Source organism: Apus apus, chromosome 24, assembly GCF_020740795.1.
Source record: "Apus apus isolate bApuApu2 chromosome 24, bApuApu2.pri.cur, whole genome shotgun sequence".
Classification (NCBI taxonomy): domain Eukaryota; kingdom Metazoa; phylum Chordata; class Aves; order Apodiformes; family Apodidae; genus Apus; species Apus apus.
The window spans coordinates 5,275,964-5,296,941 of NC_067305.1; the positions used below are offsets into that span (position 1 = coordinate 5,275,964).

General features: G+C 63.8%; 2 protein-coding genes across 6 annotated transcripts; one reads left to right on the forward strand and one right to left on the reverse strand.

Annotated features, from left to right (window-relative positions):
• Positions 1 to 393: 393 nt before the first annotated feature.
• On the forward strand, positions 394 to 9,905 carry NR2F6 (nuclear receptor subfamily 2 group F member 6). Its single transcript, XM_051639487.1, has 4 exons — positions 394 to 1,262; positions 4,773 to 4,867; positions 6,513 to 7,037; positions 8,052 to 9,905. The coding sequence occupies exons 1-4, from the start codon at positions 1,024 to 1,026 to the stop codon at positions 8,324 to 8,326; spliced, it is 1,134 nt and encodes a 377-aa protein (XP_051495447.1). The 5' UTR covers positions 394 to 1,023; the 3' UTR covers positions 8,327 to 9,905.
• Positions 9,906 to 10,445: 540 nt separating this feature from the next.
• Positions 10,446 to 20,728, reverse strand: OCLN (occludin). Of its 5 annotated transcripts, none has more exons than XM_051639454.1 (13): positions 20,660 to 20,728; positions 20,096 to 20,223; positions 19,771 to 19,925; positions 19,442 to 19,622; positions 18,019 to 18,946; positions 16,665 to 16,710; positions 15,524 to 16,482; positions 14,257 to 14,415; positions 12,202 to 12,365; positions 11,919 to 12,107; positions 11,643 to 11,814; positions 11,169 to 11,210; positions 10,446 to 11,024 (listed from the first exon to the last, which is right to left on the reverse strand). In XM_051639454.1, the coding sequence occupies exons 7-13, from the start codon at positions 16,226 to 16,228 to the stop codon at positions 10,923 to 10,925; spliced, it is 1,533 nt and encodes a 510-aa protein (XP_051495414.1). In that variant the 5' UTR covers positions 16,229 to 16,482; positions 16,665 to 16,710; positions 18,019 to 18,946; positions 19,442 to 19,622; positions 19,771 to 19,925; positions 20,096 to 20,223; positions 20,660 to 20,728; the 3' UTR covers positions 10,446 to 10,922. The 5 variants fall into 5 exon arrangements, with proteins under 5 accessions (XP_051495414.1, XP_051495415.1, XP_051495413.1 ...); XM_051639455.1 differs by having other exon boundaries at positions 15,524 to 16,273; positions 19,430 to 19,622; XM_051639453.1 differs by having other exon boundaries at positions 19,430 to 19,622.
• Between the last annotated feature and the right edge of the window lie 250 nt (positions 20,729 to 20,978).

Consider the following 20,978-nt stretch of genomic DNA (forward strand, 5'->3'; position numbering starts at 1 on the left):
CAAGACTCAGCTGCCGAGGGCTCCTGGTGCCACAGAAGGGCTTTGGTCGCCAAAGGGGAGCGGGGTGGGGGGGCCACATCCAGCCCCCCGCGCTGGCCAAACCTCCCTCTCCACCGCGGCGGGCAGGCCACAGCATCGCCCTGCCGGCACCGGGCACCGCACCGGGGCCATCCCCGCCTCCGCCACAACCGGGACCACCGGCCCACGCAGTCGCTCAGCCCCCGGTGCGGTGCAGCGGGGCCGCCGGTCCCATCCCCCCCCCCCCCCCTCCTCCTCCCCGGTGCGGCGGGGCCGGGGCCGGGGCAGGACCCGGCGGGCGGAAGGGGAGGAGGACGGGGAGGAGCATCCAGGGCGGCCACCGCGGCAGCGGCTGAACTTTGCTCTTTTGCGGGAGGCGGGGAGAGCCCCGGGGCTCGGCGGAGCCGGTCCCGCCGGACCCGGACCGGCACCGGGCTGCATGCAGCGGCGGCGGCGGCGGGGCCCGTAGGGGCGAGGGCGGGCCGGGGCTGCGCCGCCTTCTCCTCCTCCTTCTCCTCCTCTTTTTCCCTGCCGGTGCCGCGGAGCGGAGGAGCCACCGGGGGCGGGCAGCGGCGGCCCCCGCATGCGGCCGAGCCCCGGGGCAGCCGCCGCGCCCGGAGCCGCCGCTCCCCGCGGGGGGGGGATGCGCCGCGCCGCGCCCCGCTCCCGCCGCCGTAAAGTTTCCGCCGGGCCCCCCCGTTAACGGAGGGAAGGAGCCCTGGGATAGCGGGGGGGGGGTGGGGGTGGGGAGGAAACGGCAAAAAAAAATCAAAAAATCAAAAAATCTCAAACCCAAAAAACCCCCAACCGAACAACCCCCCCCGCCCGAAAAAAAAAAACTAAAAAAAATCCCAAACCGGCCGCCGCCCCCCGGGCCCCCCCCCCCCCCCCCCGAAAAAAAAACTAGGGAAAAAAAAAACAACAACAAAAAAACCAACAAACTTGCTGAACTCGTTCCGCTCCATGCGGCGGCGGGGCCGGTGCTGAGCCCCGGGGCGCGGAGCCATGGCCATGGTGGCCGGTGGTTGGGGGGAGCCCAACGGCGGCGGCGGAGAGGAGGGGGCGTCCCCGGCGGGCGGCGGCAGCGACGCGGAGCACGGCGAGGAGGAGCGGGCCGGGGCGGCGGTGGATTGCGTGGTGTGCGGGGACAAGTCCAGCGGGAAGCACTACGGGGTCTTCACCTGCGAAGGCTGCAAGAGCTTCTTCAAGCGCAGCATCCGCAGGAACCTCAGCTACACCTGCAGGTAGGGCCGAGGGGGGCGGTGGGTTCGGGGGGGAGGGGGAGGGCGGGAACAGCCCTGGTACCGGTGCAGGTCTCAGGGGGACCCCCCGGGACAGGTTCCCGGTGGCACCCGGTAGCCCCCAATACAGTTTCCAGTTGCCCTCAGTGCAGTTCCCTTGTGGCCCCTAGTAGCCCCTGGTACTGATTCCTGGAGGCCCCCCATGTGGCTCCCCGGTGGCCCCTGGTAGCCCCCGGTGCAGGTTCCCAGTGGCTCCCAGTGTAGCTCCCCGGTGGCTCCCAGCACTGCCTGGTACAAGTTCCCAGTGGCCCCTAATGTGGCTTTCTGGTGGCACCCGGTACAGATTTCTGCTGGCCCCCAGGAACCCCCAGTGTGGCTCCCCAGGAACCCCCAGTGTGGCTCTCCAGGAGCCCTTAGTGTGGCTCCCCAGTGGCCCCTTGTAATAGCTTTCCAGTGGCCCCCAGTAGCCCCCAGTACAGGTTCCCGGTGTCCCTGGTGCAGGCCCATGGCGTGGCTTTGCAGTGGCCCCCGTGCATCTATTACTGGCCCCGCTGCAGCTCCAACAGGGACCTTGCTGTGGCCACACAGGGTCCCCCGGAGTGGCACAAGGTCCCTCCATGCTCTGCATCCCCCACGCGCAGCCCCTCTGCCCGGTGCATCCCTCAGGAACAGACGCCCCCTCTGCCTGGCCCCCTGGGCCATGGAGCGCAGCCGGTGGCCGGGTCCTTGTCACCGCCCGGCTCTGCTCCGGCATTAATTGCTGTTCCGGGCTGATGCCTGGAAACGGCGCCGTGAGTCACTTCGGTCACGGCCGCTCTGCCCGGAGCCGGCACCAGTGCAGCAGCAGCTGGGGTCATTTTAACTGGAGGCGTCACCAGCCCAGAGGCGATCCGGTGGGATCCCGGGGAGAGGGGCTGCAGCCCCCGCACTCCAGCTGGTGCTGCTGCAGATCCTGGCCCAGCAGCAGGACCAGGATACGACCTCTGTGAAGTTTGGAGCTGCAGATAACTCCCGAGTTTATTATGTTGGGCTCAAAACGAGCATCGGGTTGGCTGGGATGTGGGGTGGGGACCCTCGGCTTGGAGGTAAATCCATGTAGAGGGGCTCACAGCCAGGTCTAGATCCATGTGTGGGTGCTTCCAGAGGCGTTTGCTGTGGCAGTGAGGGTGCTGTGAGGATGGCACCCGCATCACAGCTGTGGGCACCCCAGATCCTGGCCGATGGGCACCCCAGATCCCGACCATGGGCACCCGCTGTGGGCACCCCAGATCCCAGCACCCTGTAGCCAGGCTGGGAGCAGAGCACCCCACCTCTGCACCCCATTTTCTCTGCCTCCCAAGGGACAGTGGCTCCTTCAAGCTCGGCCTGGTGGTGCGGCGAGGCCGGGGCAGGCACCGGGCAGCACGGTTCCTGCAGCAGGAGCGTCGCGGAGCCGCCGTGCTCCCCTCTGGGCGGCCTAGATTCCGCCTCCCCCGTGCTCAGCATCTCCTCTCCCGGCAGCTCCGGCGTTGCCGGGTCCTGGCTGACGTCAGCTGAGGCTCCCGTGGCCGTGGAGCTGCTGGTGTGGGGCAGGGCTCAGTCCCCAGTGACCCCGTCCTTCCCAGCGTGAATGCAGCCTGGGAGGATGCAGCATGTGCAAGCATCCCTGGCCCTGCCTCAGTTTCCCCGTCAGAGCAGCAGGAGCTGATCTGCTGACTCAGCTGAGCGGCTGTTTGGGATTTGTGAGTTGAAGGTGGGGAATAGAAACGGCTTTATTTTTGAGAAATTCCAGTTTCCTGGAACAAAGGAAAGGCCAAATGAAGGCTCCCCAGGAGAGGGATGGACACCGTGTCCCAGATGCTGCTGAGGTGCTGAGGGGTGATGGAAAGGCTTCCATCCTGGGCTATGAGCATCCCAGATTTTATCCTGCACATGTCACTGGTACCTGGGCACCTACTTCATGTGTTTTGGGTTGTTTTTCCCCAAAGTGATTCACTGCAAGAGAAAAAACGTTGGTTTTCCAAGTAGGGAGGAAAGTGTTGGAGGGGCCGGGAACAATGGTCCCCCGGCAGCCCTGGCATCTGCTTTGTTCCAGGAGTCAAAAGCAGCATCAAGCGAAGATTGCTCTAATTTGAATATTAAAAGTGAGTTGGATTCCGTTTAGTTCTTGCACTAAATAATTACATGTTCTAATTACATAATTAGCACAGTATACGCCTTTTGTATCCTCACAGTTTCCCAGGTCGGTGCAGCCTCTCAGCTGGGGATCTCACTCCCAGCTGCTGGGTGGGGGGAGCAGGGAGGAGGGATAATTTTTTTTGGCTTTTCCCTGGTGTTTGGGACAGTGGCCCAAGGCCACGGTGAGGGTCAGCCAGGCCCCTGCCAGGAGGCTGGGCCGTGGTGCCAGGAGCTTTGCTTGGATGAAGATGTCACCTGACGTTTTGATCAGCTATCACTTCTCCTCTGGAATCACTTATTATAGGCTCTTTTTTTTCTTTCCTTTTCCCCTCACCACCACCTTTTCCGACCTGCTCGGCTCAGCGCTGATGTTCGGGGTGAATTAATTCCGGTCGGAGCCTGGTGGGAATCCCTGCCTGTCTCGCCTCTGGAGTCGTGTAGGGATGAGGAGATTCATGTCAGGATTCCCAGGCAGAGCTGAGCTGCTGCCGGACGCCGGCGCCACTCGGGCCTGGCTGCTGCTTTATTCATTTATCACCATTTTGCCAATAAACCCGTTTCCTCCCCGTTTTGCTGCCACAGCCTCAGGGTGGGATGCGAGCGCCCGGAGTTTCCCGTGTCCTGCTGCATCCCGTGAGCCCGAGCGGCCTTTGGGAATTGGGGTTTGAGGGGGGGTTTGGATGCTAATGCTGCTTTTTGGGAACGTGTCTTCCAGCCTGTGGCTCCCTGCCACGCTGCAGGTGGCTTTGGTGGTGGCCACCGCATGGCTCCTTGCCCAGGGCAGGACCCCCTTGCTGGGGGGCTCCTGGGGGCAAAGCATCCCTCCAGCCCACGGAGACCCCGCCGGAGCTGCCGGGCTTTCCTTTGTCGAGGCCAGAGGACACAGGGCCGCGCCGCCAGCACGGGGATGCCGGGAAGCTCTGGGTGTCCAAGGGGCCGCGGGGGCAGCCCCGGCTGTAGGAAATAGTTGGAATTCCTGACACGTCTGGCGGTGGGGCCGGGGGCTGTTCCGCCGCTTCCCCCGCTCCGCTGCTCCGGGGCACGGGGGCATCGCTCCCTCCCCGGCACCCAACCCTACCTGGGAGCCCCGGGGAGGGGTCTCTGCGGTTTTCCTTCATCCCTGGGCACGGCTGGCCGGGCGATCCTGCAGGAGCTGCCGTAGGAAATCGCTCTGTTTCCATAGCACCTGAGCGCTCCCGGCAGACGCGCCGGGGCCCGGGCTGGCAGCGCCGGGGGGACCACGCTGGGTTTTGCCGCAGGGAGGTGGGTGGTGGAGCAGCCGGTGGGACACGGGGACACCCCCATCCCCTCGCTCCTCCCCGGGGAACCTCCTCTGAGCCCGGTTCTTCCCTGCAGGTCCAACCGCGACTGCCAGATCGACCAGCACCACCGCAACCAATGCCAGTACTGCCGGCTGAAGAAGTGCTTCCGCGTGGGAATGAGGAAGGAAGGTAACCCCAAAGCTGGAGGGAACGGGGACGGTTCCCAGGGGGTCCCAGTGAACCCCACCACCTCAGCCAGGGAGCTGCCAGTGCAGCCGGGCACTCTCCCACCCCTCCAGGAATCCTGTTGCCATCAACACCACCCCCCACCACCCTCCCCCCCCTCCCTCTTTTCCCTGTTTTTTTTTTTCCTTTTCTCCTTGAATTGCCCTCAGTGCAGGTGGTGTTTGTTTGGAAAAGCCGGAGCCTTGAGCCGATAAGGTGACACACCTGGAGCTGGGTGGCCTCGGTGCCCTAGGGGGGTGGCAGCCACCTGTGAGGGGCTCCCAGCAAATCCTGTGGCCTCTCTCCCTGCGTCCCCCCCCTCATCGCCCAGGGCTGCGAATCCCAAACGCTTCCCAGGCTCCTGCAGATGGGACAAAGGGTTTAGCCCCAAAACTCAGATCCTGGTGGCAGGATGGGGCCGTGTCCCAGCACACGTGGTGGTGGCAACACCAGAGCTTGGCACATGGTGCCCAGGCTGCAGGTGGTATCAACACCAGGAGCAAAAGGGCAAGGAGACTTGGAAGCAGGACAGTAATTCCCTCCTTTCCAGAGGAGGGGAGATGGTGTTATTGCCACTTAGCAAGATTTAGAGCTCTCATTTAAGTGGCTCATGAACAGCCCATAAATTAATTACTAGGGTCTGAGCAAATAGTGGGCGCTAATGGCAGGGGGTAGGGGGGGGAGCTGAAAAATGGCCCTCCCTGAATGCAATTAGGAGGGGGAGAGCCCCAGGGTTAATGACGCTTCCAAGATGGACGTTTTATTTGCAAATAAATGATTTGCTGCCATGCAGTGACCTTGGCTGGTGATGGCCCTGCTCTGTGGCAGCCATGGTGCTGGGCTGGCTGGGTCCTGGCTGAGGAGGAGGTGGCACAGACATGGTCCCAGCCCAGCTGATGGTCAGAGGCCGTGGCCAAAGCCCCTGGGAGCTGCTGGTGAATCACTGGGATGCTCAGTCACTCTGGTGGTCCCCACCACCTCCCTCTTCCCAAGCACCTGGAATCCAGCCATTGTTCTCTGAGCTGGTGGGATCTGGGGATGCAGGGGTGGTCATGGGAGCACCCCCATCCTTCCTTGCCCTGCATGGATCAAAGGGGCCTCCACGTGCCCCCCAGTAGCAAGGATGCAGCAGCAGGCAGGCATCTCCTCTGCCTATAGGAAAGGGCATGGAGCAATAGGACAAGGGGGGATGGATTTTAGCTGGAAGAGGGGAGATTTAGGTTGGGATTTTGGGAAGAAATTCTTCATTCTGAGGGTGGTGAGACCCTGGAACAGATTGCCAAGAGAAGCTGTGGCTGCCCCATCCCTGGAAGTGTTGAAGGCCAGATTGGATGGGGCTCAGAGCAACCTGGTCTAGTGGGAGGTGTCCCTGCTCGTGGGTCTAGATGATCTTTAAGGTCCGTTCCAGCCCCAATGAGTCTGGGATTCCGTGCTCTTCTGTGTTTCTTGCTGGTTTGTCCAAATTTGTGTTTATTAACAAGAGGCTCAAGCTCAGCAAAGGCTCAGGGAGGAGGAAGCCAAAGCAAAACCTCAGGGTTGGAACTAGAGGGTCTTTCAGCTGCCTTCCCACCCATCCCAGCGTGTGACCCTGTGACTCTCTGCCTTCCAGCCGTGCAGCGGGGCCGGATCCCCCCCACCCACTCCAGCACCAGCCCCAACACCCTGCCCAGCGGGGAATATTTCAACGGGCAGCCGGTGTCGGAGCTGATCTCGCAGCTGCTGCGGGCTGAGCCCTACCCGGCCGCGCGCTACGGCTCCCAGTACGCGCAGCAGGGCAGCGTGATGGGCATCGACAACATCTGCGAGCTGGCCGCTCGCCTCCTCTTCAGCACGGTGGAATGGGCCCGGAACATCCCATTTTTCCCCGAACTACCCGTCTCCGACCAGGTGGCCCTGCTGAGGCTCAGCTGGAGCGAGCTCTTCGTCCTCAACGCGGCGCAGTCGGCGCTGCCGCTGCACATGGCGCCGCTGCTGGCGGCCGCCGGCTTCCACGCCTCCCCCATGTCGGCTGACCGGGTGGTCTCCTTCATGGACCAGATCCGCATCTTCCAGGACCAGGTGGAGAAGCTCAACCGGCTCCAGGTGGATTCGGCCGAGTACAGCTGCCTCAAAGCCATCGCCCTCTTCACGCCGGGTAGGTTGGTGCCGTGTTCCCGCGGAGCTGTGGGTCAGCCCCGGGGAGCATCTGTCCCCCCGCTCTGGCCCTCAGGGTTGGGGTTCAAAGAGCATCGTGTGGCTCTCAGGAGGGTGTTGAGGGTCTTTCTGGCCTGGCTCTTCACCATTGTGGTTTGCAGCAATCCAAGATGTCCTCTCTAGAACTCCCTGAGAGGAGCAAGGGGGGGGGTTGGTCTCTTCTCTCAAGGAACAAGTGATAGAACAAGAGGAAACAGCCTCAAGTTTCTCCAGGGGAGGTTTAGATTGGGTATTAGGAGAAACTTCTTCACTGAATGTGTAATTAACCACTGGAACAAGCTGCACAGGGTGGTGGTTGAATGACCATCCCTGGAGGTGTTGAAAAGATGTGTAGATCATCAGATCATTAAGGTTGGAAAAGACCTCTAAGATCATCAAGTCCAACTGTCAACCCAACCCCACCATGCCCACTAAATCATGTCCCCAAGTGCCACATCTGCATGTTTTTTGAACCCCTCTGAGGATGGTGACTCCATCACTAGCCTGGGCAGCCTGTGCCAGTGCTTGTCCAATCTCTAAAGAAATTGTTCCTCATATCCAATCTAAACCTTCCCTGGCACAACTTGAGCCTGTTTCCTCTTGTTCTATCACTTGTTCCTTGGGAGAAAGGTCCAACCCCCCTTGCTCCAACGTCCTCTCAGGCAGTTGTAGAGAGCAAGAAGGTCTCCCCTCAGCCTCCTTTTCTCCAGACTGGACACCCCCAGCTCCCTCAGCTGCTCTTCTCGAGACTTGTGCTCCAGCTCCTTCTGCTTGTGCTCCAGACCCTTCTTCAGCTCTTCCCAAAAGATGTGGTGCTGAGGGCCAGGATTGAGCACCAGGCTTGGTAGAGTTGGGTTCATGATTTGGCTCCATGGTCTTAAAGGTCTTTTCCAACCAGAACGATTCCATGATTCTGCTGTTGGGTTGGGGGGGGTTTTCTGACCACTCACCCCTCTCCCCCCCATCCCTCCCACAGATGCCTGCGGCCTCTCGGACCCGGCGCACGTGGAGAGCCTGCAGGAGAAGGCTCAGGTGGCCCTGACCGAGTACGTGCGCTCGCAGTACCCGGCGCAGCCCCAGCGCTTCGGCCGCCTCCTGCTGCGGCTCCCGGCGCTCCGCGCGGTGCCCGCCGCCCTCATCTCCCAGCTCTTCTTCATGAGGCTGGTGGGGAAGACGCCCATCGAGACGCTCATCAGGGACATGCTGCTCTCCGGGAGCACCTTCAACTGGCCCTACGGGACGGGGCAGTAGGGGACACAGCTTCTCCCCACCCCTGCTGTCCCCAGGGACCTGCAGCAGCCAGGCTCGGATTTCCTTCCAGTGTCCTCCCTGGGGGAGCCCCAAACTGTGCCAGCCTCACCCCCCCTAAGCCCCCATCTTGTGGCTCATTCATCTGCTGCAGCACCCCCCAAAAAATGGGGGGGCATCATGGTGGTATCCTCCTGAACCCCAAGGTACTGGCTGTGCCACCACTGCTGGATGCAAACGCCTCCGTACCCTCATGGAGTGGGGCTCCCTGCACCTCAAGTCTCCTTGGGACATTGGATTATCTTCTGGGGTCCTCAGAGCAGTCCTCAGGGACCTTGGAGCAGTAGCTGGCATCCTCGGAGCATTCCCCCCCCCCCGGGGTCTTTGGAGCATCCCTAAGGGTTCTTGGAGCTTCCCCAAGGACCTGGGGGTGTCCCCAGGATGGTCCTTGTCCCTGTCCCTGTGTCAGAGCTGGGATGGAGCCTGGGGGGGGTTGGAATCTGCCCCTCCAAATCTGAATTTCAGATGTCAGGAGGCTGGGACAGGAGGTGGGATGCAGGTTCTGGTTGTGCAGAGCCATCCTTGGCAGGGGGTGTTGGGGTGTTCCTGCTGTGGGACACCCCCACTTCTGCCCCCTTCCAGTTCTGACAAGAGTGGGTAAAGGGTCATTTTAAAGCCCCTTTGGGCCGGATCCAGCCTTGAGGACTGAAGCGCTGAGCTTGGAACAGCGGGTTGGGGGGGGCTGTGCCTGATCCCAGCCCCTTCCCCCCCCCACCCTGCACTTGCCATTGAGATGTCACCTCTAAGAGGGGGACAGGGGTGCAGGGGAGGGTCTCAGTGGGGGTGCAGGGGTGGCTGACCCAGGGCTATGCACCACGCAGGGTGCAAACCTTTATTTTTTTGGGTGCTGTTCAGCACCCACCATCCAGCCCCTTCCTCACTGCCTGGCTTGGTCCTTTACCTGCTGCACCACCCACCAGGGTCAGATCCAGCACCCACCACCCTCCCCACAAAATGGGGGCCACCAGCCCCCCCGTCCCCGCCCCCGCTGTGCTCCTGTGCCTCATGGGTTGGGGTTTTTTGTTTGTTTGTTGGGTTTTGTTTGTTGTTGGGTTGTTTTTTTTTTTAAGCCAGGTTTGGGGGGGGAGAGGAAGACTTTGGGGGGGGGGGGGGGAAGGGAGCGGGGGGCGTGGAAATCCAGCTGGAAGGGGGTGATGCTGCTGGTGGATTGGGTGGGGGTGTCCCTGTCCCCAGGACTGACCCAGGACAAAGAAAGGGACATATGTAAGGGGGGCAGAGCCATGTAGGGGGGCATGGGGGACACCCCATGGCCTCTGCTCCCATGCTGGCAGTGCTGGGGTGTCCCCCTCCTTGCCCCCCTCACCCCTTTTACCCCTCCCCCCAACCCCCCCACCCAGGCTCTGCTTCTCAGGGGTCTCCACCGTGCAGACAGAGGCAGGATGTAGCCAGGGATTTGGCATTTAGATTGATTCACTGAGAGAAAAGATATATATATATATATAATCCTTGTTCAATGATACTAAACAAATTAACTGAAGTCAATAAAAGATGTTTCTTACAAGGCTGGGGAGCTGCTGTGGGGGCTGAAGCCCACCCCAGGGTGCTGAGTAGGAGATACGGGCCCAAAAAATGACAACAAAAGGTATTAAGCCCCCTATAAGCACCTAAAATTGTATGGATTTTTGGGGGGCCCTGGGTAATGTTTTTCAGTGCTGGGGGGGGGTCCCTTTGGCATGAACCCTGTTGGTTGTGACCTGCTGGGGAAGAGGTGGGGAACCAAGAGGTTTGTGCCTGGTCTTTAGGGAGAAAAGGGAGATATGGGGTAACACCCCCCCCCCCCCAGTTTTAGGGGTTTGGGGGTCCCAAGGTGAGGGGTTTGGGGGACAGGGTGGGGATGCTGATGTGTCTGGGCAGGATCAGGGCCCATCCCATGCCTGGACCAGCCTCGGGGCTGGAAATCTGGGGGTGTGGGGGGCTGGTCCTGGTGACTGGGGGGTGCTGCTGCAGCCTGGGGCAGGGCTGGGGGTGCAGGATTCACGGAGGTACCGCCCCCCCCCCCCCCCACGGCCCCAGCACAGCCCCCTTCCCTGCCACACTGATGGAAAATCAATAGATACAGTTTATTTTTTAAAAAAAGACACAGTTTCAGCCAGTTCCTTACAAAATATCACCCCAGCCACGGGGAATGGGGTGGGTGTGGGGGGGTGTCCTCTGTGTCCCCCACCCCCCCCAGGGTGCCTCGCTGAGGGATGCTCTGCTCATCCCTGCTGGCACCAAGCTGTGGTTTGGTACCCCCACCCCCCAAGCTGTGGGACCCTCCCCAAACATATTTACAGGGGTGGGAGGGGACCCACAGCCCCCCCTAAGTGTGCAGTGGGGGGAGGGAAGGCACAGGGTGGGGGGCACACACGGGGTGGGGGTCTCCAGCAGCTGCCTCCAGCCCCGTGCCCTTGGCACCGCCACGGTGGGGTCGCTTTGGGGGGGGGTTTATACAAATGAGGGTACAAAATGCACCAAAGTCCTTGGAGAGGAGGGGGGGAGCCCCCCGTGCCCATCCTGCCCCTGGGGGGGGCACAGGCTACCCCCGCACCTTGTCATAGTCGCTCACCATCCTCTTGATGTGGAAGAGTTTGTTGCGCAGGGTTTTGGTCTCCAGCTTCTTGGTCTGGTAGTCGGGGCTCTGCAAGGGAGCACAGGGGGGGCTCAGCCGTGGGGAGGGGGCTGCAGCTTGGGCGGGGAGGCAGGGGGAACCCCCCCCCCGCCCTCCCACCCCAGCTACATGGCACCAACCCAGCCAGGGCCTGGCCATGCTCCCCCCACTCACCCGCTTCAGGTCCTTCAGCCTGTTGTACTCCTCTGCCACGTCCTGCCAAGGGAACGGGGGGGTCACCACAGGCTGCCACCACAGCTGGGGGCCACCAGGGTGGGGTGGCCCATGGGGACGAGTTTCCTGATGTCCTACGGTGTACCCAACACCCCACAGCAGCCACAAGACCTTACAGCATCCCAGATGCTCCACAGCATCCCAAAACCCTGCAGCATCCATCCTTGATGTCTGCAGCGTCCGTTTCTCCACAGCATCTATCCTTGATACCCCAAAGCATCCCTGTTTCTCCACAGCAACCATCCCTGATGCCCCAAAGCATCCCAGATGCTCCACAGCATCCATCCCTGATGCCCCAAAGCATCCCAAGACCCTGCAGCACCCAACCCCCCGATGCCGCACAACATCCCGGAGGCCTCCCAGCATCCATCCCCGATATTCCTCAGTGTCCCAGTGTCCCCAGGGAGCCCTGACCTGGTACTGGGGGCTGTCCTCGGGGACGCTGTCGAGCTGCTTGTTGAGCTGGTTCAGGCGGTCGTTGACGCCGTCCATCTCGGCGCAGAGCTGCTTGTAGCGCCTCAGGTCGGTGTCAAACTCCTGCTTGTAGCGCTGGCGGGTGGCATCGCAGGAGATGGGGGGGTAGAGGCTGCGGGAGAGGGGCAGGGTCAGACCCCCGAGGGGCGGCTCTGGGTTGGGGGGGGGGCACAGAGGAGGGGCCCCAGGGGTTTTTCCTCCACCCCCCCCCCTCACCTGGCCCACTGGTCCTGGTCCCGCTCGTCGCCGGACTCCACGGCCGTGGTGTAATCGGTCTCGTACTGGGACTCGTCCAGCTCGGGGTTGCGGCGGCGGCGGCGGCCGCGGCGGGTGGGGGGCTTGGGGGGCTGTTCCCGCCCCTTCTCCTCCACTGGGCTGGGGCTGACCCCCCGGTCTGGCTGGTCACTGCGAGGGACACGGGGACATCAGCCAGTTCTGCATGATTAGGGGGGGGGCGAATATCCCAGGATCACACCCTTCCAACCCCACCCCCACTCACCCCCTGCTGCTGTAGGTCCCGGGGGGGTAGTACCCGTTTTGGGGGGCACAGCTGTAGGAGGGGGGGCTGTAGGGTGGTGCCGTGATGGGGCTCGTCGGCTTCTCCGAGTAGGCGAGCGTGGCCGTCTCATCCTGCACGCTGGCCCCGTCCGCCACGTTCTTCACCTGCAGCAGGGAGGTTCGGGGGGCTCAGCCACATGCCAGGACACTGGGGACACCCCTGGGAGGGTCCTGGGATCCTGCTCTGCACCCCCCAGCTGCCACCCCTGAGGCTTTGCTGGGGGGCTGCATGCTTGTCCCATCCAGCGTTGCTACCCCCCACCCCCCAAGACCCTCACTGCTGCCCCAGCACAGCCAGGGCTCCTCAAGGAGGACGTGGGGTTGGAGGGACAGATTTCCATCCGTCCGTCTGTCCGTCCCCTTCCTTCCTGGCCTTTGTGGGCTGTTTGTGCCGGAAGCCGGTCCCTGCCGGGACGGTGGCCCTGGGGACGTCAGCCACCAGCTCCGGCCGGAGAAGCTGCTTCCTCCAGCACTTTCCCCCAGACTAACGAAGACGCAGTTAATTGGGGGGGCCAGCAGGTGAGATGGCCAGCAGCGTGGGGCCAGCCACGTCCCCAGGACACAGGCAGCAGCACTCAGAGCTCACACCCGCTCGAAGGTCACTCGTTTATCTCGATCCCAACTATAAACTGGGAACGAGGTGTCCTGGGAGGGTCTCACACCTGTGGGTCACCCACCCCGGCTGGGATGGTGGCACCCAGCAGAGCAGGGAACCCCCCAAGGGACAGGAGAGGGTGAGCTCAGGGTCCTCCTCCCCCCCCCACCCACCGGCCCAGCCCCCAGAGGGCCAGGAAATGCTTTACAAAGGGAGGGACTTTTTACAAAAATAAATAAAACTAGAACAAAGGTGTTTCTGCAAAATGAAAAATAAATATTGGACCTTCCCACGGAGCAGGCGTGCAGATCGGGGCACGGAGAGGGGCCTGTGGGGACCCTGAGCACCCCTGGGCTGCCCCAGGCTCACAGGGACAAGGATGGGAGAGGGATGAGGATGAGGATGGGATAAGGATGAGGATGGGATGGGGATGAGGATGGGATGGGGACAGTGACAGGGATGCAGCCCCTGCCCCCACAGCTGTCCATGCCTGCCCCAGCTCCCACAGCTGCCCCCCAGGAGCCATGCTCCAGGGCAGGGCTGGATTCCCGACACCTTCCTCATGGGATGCTCTGGACTTTCCCACACCCTCCCCAGGCACCAGCTCCCACGGAGACCCCAGCACAGGGAACTGTGGCGTGGGGACAGGGCAGGGCACATCCTGGCACGCAGCAGGGAACCGGCATCACCCCGGGGGCCGAGCTACAGCGGGGGGCTCCTGGTACCCTCCCACTCACGGGCTCATCCAAAGCCCCAGCAGTGCCGGTTTGGTTCCCGGCTCCCTCGGGGACACCGCGGTGGCCACAGCCCAACGCAGCCGAGTTAATCATTGCCAGGGCCGAAACCAGCCGGGGTGGGCAGGGCCGGGTGTCCCCAAGCAGAGGGGACAGGACCCGGCCCAGGCGCTGCTGGGCTCCTGGCACCCGGCCCATCTGATCCCACCCTGTTTGTCTTTTAGGGAGTTTGAAACCAGTTGGCCCCATCTGGCACCTAAACCTGGCGGTGCCAGGGAATGGGACCAGCTGGGAGAAAAAAACCCAACACGGCACATGAAGGGGGTGACAGGGAGGGACCTGCGAGCACCGGGCACAGCGTCGCACCGGCACCGATAACGCTGCAGCCCCGAGCTGCAAGCATGGCAGGAGCAGGCACCAGGGAGGCAGAAAGAAGCTCCTGGCATGAAGGGGAATGGCACACGGCACCAGTTCGGCACAGCCCCAGAGCCGGGAGCAGCCCTGGGGTCCCCTGTGCTCCCCCCAGCACATCCTGACCCAGTGCTGCCTGTGCCATGCTCAGCCCCACTGATAAAGAGAGAAGCAGAGGAGGATGCTTGGGGGAAAACCCCTCCCCCCCCCAACCCTGGGGACACCCCAGCACCCCCCAGACCACGCTGGGACTCACCCACTCCTCCACATTGGGACCCTCCTGGACCACTGGCACCTTATCCCAGTAGATGTTGTGTTTCCCGTATTTCCAGATCTTGCTCCGCGTCTTGTGAGCAAAGAAGCAGATGAGGCAGAGCAGGAGGACGATGAGGAACCCACAGACGATGGCTACAGCCTGGAGGGGCAGAGGGGGGGCTCTCAGGCTGGGGGGTCTACAGGGATGTAAACACCCCCATCTCGGGGGTCTAGGTACCCCACACCTCCCTGAACTGAGCAGGAACTGCTCCACTCATCCCAAAATCCTTCTGATGTTGGAGCCCACACCATGAGGCAGGGCCCCCCTGTGCCCAGGGGGTCCCCCATCAGGGGGTCAAGAGCTTTTGGGGTCAGCTCAAGCAACTTGGGGCGGGGGGTGTATTTTCCCAGGGGGACAGGACAAATTTGGGGCTGGGGGTGCAAGCAGGGAGCTGGCACCCTCAGGCAACTCTGCAGCACCCCCAAACCCCTGCTGTCAGGGGGTCCTGCACTGCACAGCCGTGTCCCTGCCCCGATGGTGCCCCAGGAGCCAGATCCCTGTGGCCACATCAAAATCGGGGCTGGGTGAGGACGGATGAGGCCGGGCTTGGCCTTGGCAGGGAGCAGGAGCAGCGCGGGGGCTCCCCCCGCTCCGGGCACAGGAATGCGGCACGGCCGGCAGGGCCGGATGGGAACCGGCAGCACCGGTCCCTGCCCGTGAGTCGCGCAGGATCCCTGCCGGCCCCACCGAAACCGACGGACCTTGTTTGGAAGGTTCTTGCTGCCCCACTGACCCGCCGGGCTCCCGGCAGCACCGTGGGTGCTTGGGGAGAGCTGGCACCCAGCTGGCACCCTGCCCCTGCACCCACAGCCTGCCCCTGCACCCACAGCCTGCCCCAACCTCGTTCAGATCCTTTTACAACCGGGAAGACCAAAGTACCAGATACCGGGGCTGTGCCGGGATGACACCTTGTCCCCTCCCCGAAACTCCCCGGCTCGCCCCTGTTCCTCCCGGCTCCTCCCGCCGGGAGCCAGGCTGGGATCCAGCACCGGATGCACCCCCTGCCCTCACAGCTGGGAAACGCTGACCAATCCCACCGAAAAGAAGGGAAAACTGGGGCCTCATCCCAAGGGCAGGATGTGGTGGCTGTTCCTCCCCCTCCCGCATCCAGCATCACATTGGAAGAAGAGCAAAGTGTTCACAGGGTCAGTTTGGCTCAAAGAGGGGGGGGAGAGGGTGTCTCTCCAGAGCTGGGGTGCACCCTCACCTCCTGGGGGTCCACGGTGCAGTAGTGGTAGAGGTACTGGTTCATGTAGGTGCTGCCGGTGTAGATCTGGTTGCACATGGCCAGCATGGGGTTGTAGTAGTAGCTGCCGGTCATCTGCGCCTGGGGGTTGACGCCCACGACGTAGACGATGGACGCGATGAGCATGAGCAGGGCCAGCACAGCACACACCACCAGCACCACCAGGTAGAAGCGGCGGGAGCGGGAGCTGCTGGATTTGCTGACGCTGGCCACAAAGAGCCCCAGCTGGGCCAGGAAGCAGAGCACGGCCATGGCGATCATGAACCCGTTGGCCGCCCGCGGGTTGGTGACTCCACCGTAGTAGCCCCCGTAGCCGTAACCGTAGCCGTAGTTCACCCCACTGCCGTAGTAGCCAGAGCCGTAGTAGCCCCCCAGCCCGTTGCCATAAAGCCCCCCGTAGCCGTAGCCGTACTCCCAGGCCAGGGTGGAGGCCACACAGGCGAAGATGGCGATGCAGAGCAGGATGACTATGACCTCCAGGATCCTCACCACGCCAGGCGGTGACGTCCACTTGTAGAAGTGCTGCGGCACCTCCTCGATGTAGTAGGAGCCCGGCGGGGGCGAGCGGGCACTGTAGTCGTAACCATAATCACCCATGGGGGACCCGTAGCCTGTGGGGGGACCGTAGCTGGTGGGGGGGCCATCATAGGACTTCTTGCTGAACATGGTGGTGGTGGTGGGAGCCGGGGCGGGCGGGACGCGATGGAGATCCTGGCAGGGAAGACGGCCGGAGCTGCGGGAGCTGGTCCTGCAGCGGGAGGTGCCGGCGCTGTGGCTGCGCCAGGCGGCACTGCCGGGGTTTCCGTGGCTTTGCAGGCCTGGCAGGGACTTTGGTCACCCCCGTCACCAGCCCGACGGCACCGCCAGCGACCGCCCGCCCGCGCCTGACGCTGCCAGAGTCACCGCCGCTCGTGGGGAAACTGAGGCAGAGGGAGGAGAAGTGACTCACTGGGCACCGCTCGGAAAAAACCTGCCAGGTCGCACCCTGGCAGTAAACAAGACCCTGCCACGCCAGCCCCTCCTGTGTCCCCCCCCCAGCCACCAGACACTGTCTGAATGAATTGGATTGTTTAAATTCTAATTAAACCAGAAAAGCTCTTACCCAAGGCCAGCGCTAACCCCGAGGGCTTCTCCGTAAGCAGATCTGGCTGGATTAGAAAAATTAATAATAATAATAATAATAACAAAAACAACACAGGGCACATTGGGAACCCCCGGGAAAAGCTGCAAATAGGGTTTCAAAAACTTGTTGCTTTCAAAAGTGATGCAGAGAAACCCCAGCCTAGAGACCCCCTGGTGTTATGACCCCCAGCCCAGAGACCCCCTGATGTGATGAACCCCTGTTCCAGAGATCCCCCGCTCCAGAGACCCTCCCCACTGTGCCAACCCTCCCACCGCAGCGTGGAGGAAACCTGAACCCCCGTGGGAAACCCAAGCCAGCCACCTGCTCCCGGCACTGCCAGGGCCCAGCGGGCAGGATCAGGCCCCTGGGGTGAGGGTGGGCAAAGGATGGGGGGGGTTAGCACCCCTCAATCAAGGGTGGGCACCAGAAGTCCAGGGTGCAATTGCCATCCTGGAGGTACCCCCGAGGTTCTGGGGCAGCGGGGCAGCACCTCCCTGGGCTGCCCAAGCCAAACCCCTCACTTCTAGGGGTGCCAACCCCCACCCACCCCAGCCAGGGAAGCCCCTCCACCACCGGGGATTAACCCCCGGGGCCGCGGTCTGACACCCTCACCCCACCGAGGACCCCTCCCGGAGAGGGGCTGGGGGCGTCTCGGACTCCCGGAGCCGTGACCGGGGCCCGGTGACCCAGGGCACCCCGGTACTAGTGGGGAGGACACGGGACCACGGGCTCCCAGGGTCCCCACTGCGCTGCGGGGGCACCAGGAGGGCACAGCGACCCCCAGCCCCGCTCCTCCGGGAGGAGCCGCCTCCTCTTGCCTTCCACCTGCCGGGGCTGCGGCTCCTGGAGCCCCAGTGCCGGCGGGGAGCTCGGTGCCGGCGGGGAACCCGCTGGGGACTCCGGTGCCAGGGGAGACTCCGGTGAGGACCCCGATACCGGCGGAGACCCCACTAAAGACCCCGGTGCCGGTGTCACTGGGGTCTCCGGTGAGACACCGGTACCGGTGGAGACCTCGGTAAGGAGCCCGGTGCCAGCGGGGACGGCGGTTCCGGTGGTGACCCCGATAAGGACCTCAGTACCGGTACCGGTGGGGACCTCGGTGCCAGTGGGGACCCCGGTGGGGATCTCGGTGTCGGTGGAGACGCCGCTACCAGCGGGGACCCCGGTGAATACAGCAGTGCGCGCAGGGGCGGCGGGGAAGGACGGACCCCCCGTGGGCAGCGGGGAGCGAGGACCCCCGCGTGCGCCCCTCCCTCCCCCGACCCGAGACCTGGCCCGCCCCCCGGTGCCGGTGCCGGTGCCGGGGGGTCCCGTCCGCAGCGGAGCCACTCACCTGCCGGCGCCTCCGCCTCTTTGTTCACCTTAAAATGGCAGCCGAGCTTGGCTGAAGACCGGCCCCGGTTTCCGCCTCCGGGGAGGGGTGAGATGGGGCGGGGGGGCAGCCCCGGGGGCCGCCCCCGCTCCCGCCACCGGCTCCCAGCGCCGCAGCCCCGGCGGCTCCGTCCCGGCGGCTCCGCGGGGGGATTCCTTAACTTGGACAGGGGGGAAATACCGGGAGCCCGCAGCGGCGAGGGGGGGGGCACCCCCTGCTGGGTCCCTGCAGCCCCCGGGGTCCCTCAGGGCTTTGGGGTCGGGGGTCTGCTCTGCTCCGCCCCCTCCCCGCGACCTCCCGATGTTTTCCTGGGGACCGGGAGGGTCCCATGGGTGGGAGGGTGGGACGCGTTTCATCGGGTGCCCCAGGGTGCACATTAAGACCCCCCAAAAAAATAAACCCATCACCGTGATTTATTAAAACCCAGTTCTGGGCATTTCTGCAGCCGCCCCAGGACGGGGAGGGGGTGTCCCCCAGTTCACATGGGGTGAAGCGGGGGGCACAGCCATGGCCTGGCTCCCACACGGGGACAGGCAGCACCCACTCAGCACCCACCCAGCACCGCGGGGGGTCCCGGGGCTACAAGAGCCCCCAGGGCACCCCAGAGGACCCCAAAACCAGCAGCTCGAGGAGCCCGTGGGTTTGCTGCCCGTGCCCCGGGGGGGGGGAGGTACAAAGGTTGGGTGGGCAGCGGGTGCATCTCTGCAGCATCGCCACCTCCAGCCCATCACTCAGCCCCTGGGGACCCCCCGGGGGTCGTTGTCCCGCGGCCACTGCGCAGGCTCCAGGGGCGGGCGCCGCGGTCATAGTCCTGGATCCGCGCCTTGATGTGCGTCAGTTTCTTCTGCAGGTACTCACAGCGCTGCTGCTTCCCCAGGAAGGCCCGATCCTGCCCGAGGGACCCTGCTCAGCCAGGAGAGACCCTGCCCCGGCACTGGGGTCCTGCAGCACCCTGAGGACCCCCCCAAGCTGGGGCATTAGATCCTGAGCCCTTCCCGTGCTCACCCCCGTCTTCCTCACACGAGGGTGCCAGGTGTGGGCCACCCTGTGCCCATCCCGTGGGGCAGAGAGACCCGTCCCGGAGCCCCGGGGATTCTGCGTGGACCAGCAGGAGCAAGAGCTCACTAGCCCTGGGGGCTGGGGGCCAGGGGGGCTTCCCGTAGAGCCACATCACCCAGGGCACAGCCAAGCAATGCCACCAGCAGATGCCGGCTGCCTTCGAGCAGGGCTTGCTCCTCTCAACAGGAGCCTGGGTGTCCCCACGTCCCCTCCCGTCCCCACCACAGCCGCTGCAGCCCCCCAAGTTCATCCCCAGTCCCCCTAGACACCGGCCAACTCATCACCCCCAACTCACAAAACGCACGGTACCCACCAAGGGACCCACCGTGCTGCTGGGGGGGTGCCGGGGGTGCCGGGGCCGCCCGCCCGTCGCCGTCTCCTCCTCCCCGAGCCGCGGCCGCGCAGCGCGGAGCTCCCGGAGCAGCTCGGTGTATTCTGCCAGCTGGTCCTGGAAGACCCCCTTGTATCCCTCCCGCTGCCGGGGGCTGCGGATCGCCGGGTACCTCCTGCACCACCACCGAGCTCAGGCTGCGGCAGGGAGGGCTGCCCGCACCCCCAAGGCAGGCAGGACCCCCTTGGTTGGATGTCACGGGTCCCCAAGACCCCCTGACACCCCGTCTCGTGACCATCCCCATCCCCGTGGGAGCCACTTACATCACGTAGTCCGGGACTGCGCGTGGCCCGGGTGCCAGAGCAGGGGGGATGGACTCACTCCCCCTTTCTGTGGCTGGTGGGACCCTCCCCGGGGGTCTCCCCGGTGGCAGCACCTCGTCCTCAAAGATGACGCGCCTGGCTCGGGCTGCTGGAGCCTTCAGGGCGCAAGGGAAGAGCACGAGACTGCTCAGCCGCTGAGCCGGAGGGCACGGGGGGACCACCCCAGGCTGTCCCTCCTCCTGGCAGGACACCCAGGGACCTCCCGGTGCTCCTGGGACCCCTCACACCTCCAGCACCCCCAGCACCCCTCTGCCCAGCTCCTTACCTGGCAGCTCCAGCTCTTCAGCAGGGTGGGTGGGCTTGGCTGTCGGCTCCTGGCAGCTTTGGGGTGCCGGGGCTCCCTTGGGTGCACCTGGAGGCTGCTCAGCTTCCCTCCTTCTGGGCTTGGTCCCACTGGAGGAGAAGCCCTGAGCTGAGCAGGGATGGAGCAAACCCCACGGCAAACCAACACTGGCCTTGGTGTCACTGGCCCTCTTTGCGTGCCTCAGTTTCCCCACCCTTGCAGCTTGGCCCGGTGCCCCCTCCCTATAACCCCCTGGGGATTTACAGGTGGCCACTGACATGGGGCTCCTGACTGTGTCACCTCCTCCTGGGGGATGAACCAGGGCTGCCACCCCATCCCAGCCCATGGGCAGGCGGATGGTGGGAGAGGGACCCACTGGAGCCCCTCCAGGCAGGAGGAGAGGAAGGGTCCTCGCTGCATCACTGCCAGCTGTCCCCACCACCAAGGACCCTGCGGATGCTGCTGGCCTCCTGTGTCCCACCGTGTCACCCTCAGGCTCTGTGTCACCCCTTGTCCCCACACCAGGCCCCCAACCCCTGGTGTTACCTGCCCGTCTCATGGTGGGACACGGACCCAGGGCTCACTGAGACGTCCCTTGGCCGCCGCCACTGCCCGTGGCAGGCACCAGCAGTTAAACATTAACAGCTTCACCACCCTCAAGCAGGACACGGGGCCTCACACGGCAGGATCTGGCCTGGCCCCCCACAAGGTTCTTCATCCCCCGCCAGCCCCCAGGACCCCAGCCCCACACCCATTTTGGTTTTGCAAAGGGTTGGGCCCCAGCAGCACCCATGTCCCATGGCTCTCAGTGAGGAGCCTGGAGACCCCAGCCCAGCCCCATGGCCCCCCCTCATCTATTCCAACA

Excerpts from the sequence above, each read along its gene's own strand:
- NR2F6 (XM_051639487.1), top strand. The coding sequence starts at position 1,024 with ATGGCCATGGTGGCCGGTGGTTGGGGGGAGCCCAACGGCGGCGGCGGA. Across the intron at positions 1,263-4,772 it reads AACCTCAGCTACACCTGCAG|GTCCAACCGCGACTGCCAGA; the intron begins GTAGGGCCGAGG and ends TCTTCCCTGCAG. Across the intron at positions 7,038-8,051 it reads CATCGCCCTCTTCACGCCGG|ATGCCTGCGGCCTCTCGGAC; the intron begins GTAGGTTGGTGC and ends TCCCTCCCACAG.
- OCLN (XM_051639454.1), bottom strand. The coding sequence starts at position 16,228 with ATGTTCAGCAAGAAGTCCTATGATGGCCCCCCCACCAGCTACGGTCCC. Across the intron at positions 14,416-15,523 it reads GCACCGTGGACCCCCAGGAG|GCTGTAGCCATCGTCTGTGG; the intron begins GTGAGGGTGCAC and ends CTGCCCCTCCAG. Across the intron at positions 11,815-11,918 it reads GACCAGGACCAGTGGGCCAG|CCTCTACCCCCCCATCTCCT; the intron begins GTGAGGGGGGGG and ends CCTCTCCCGCAG.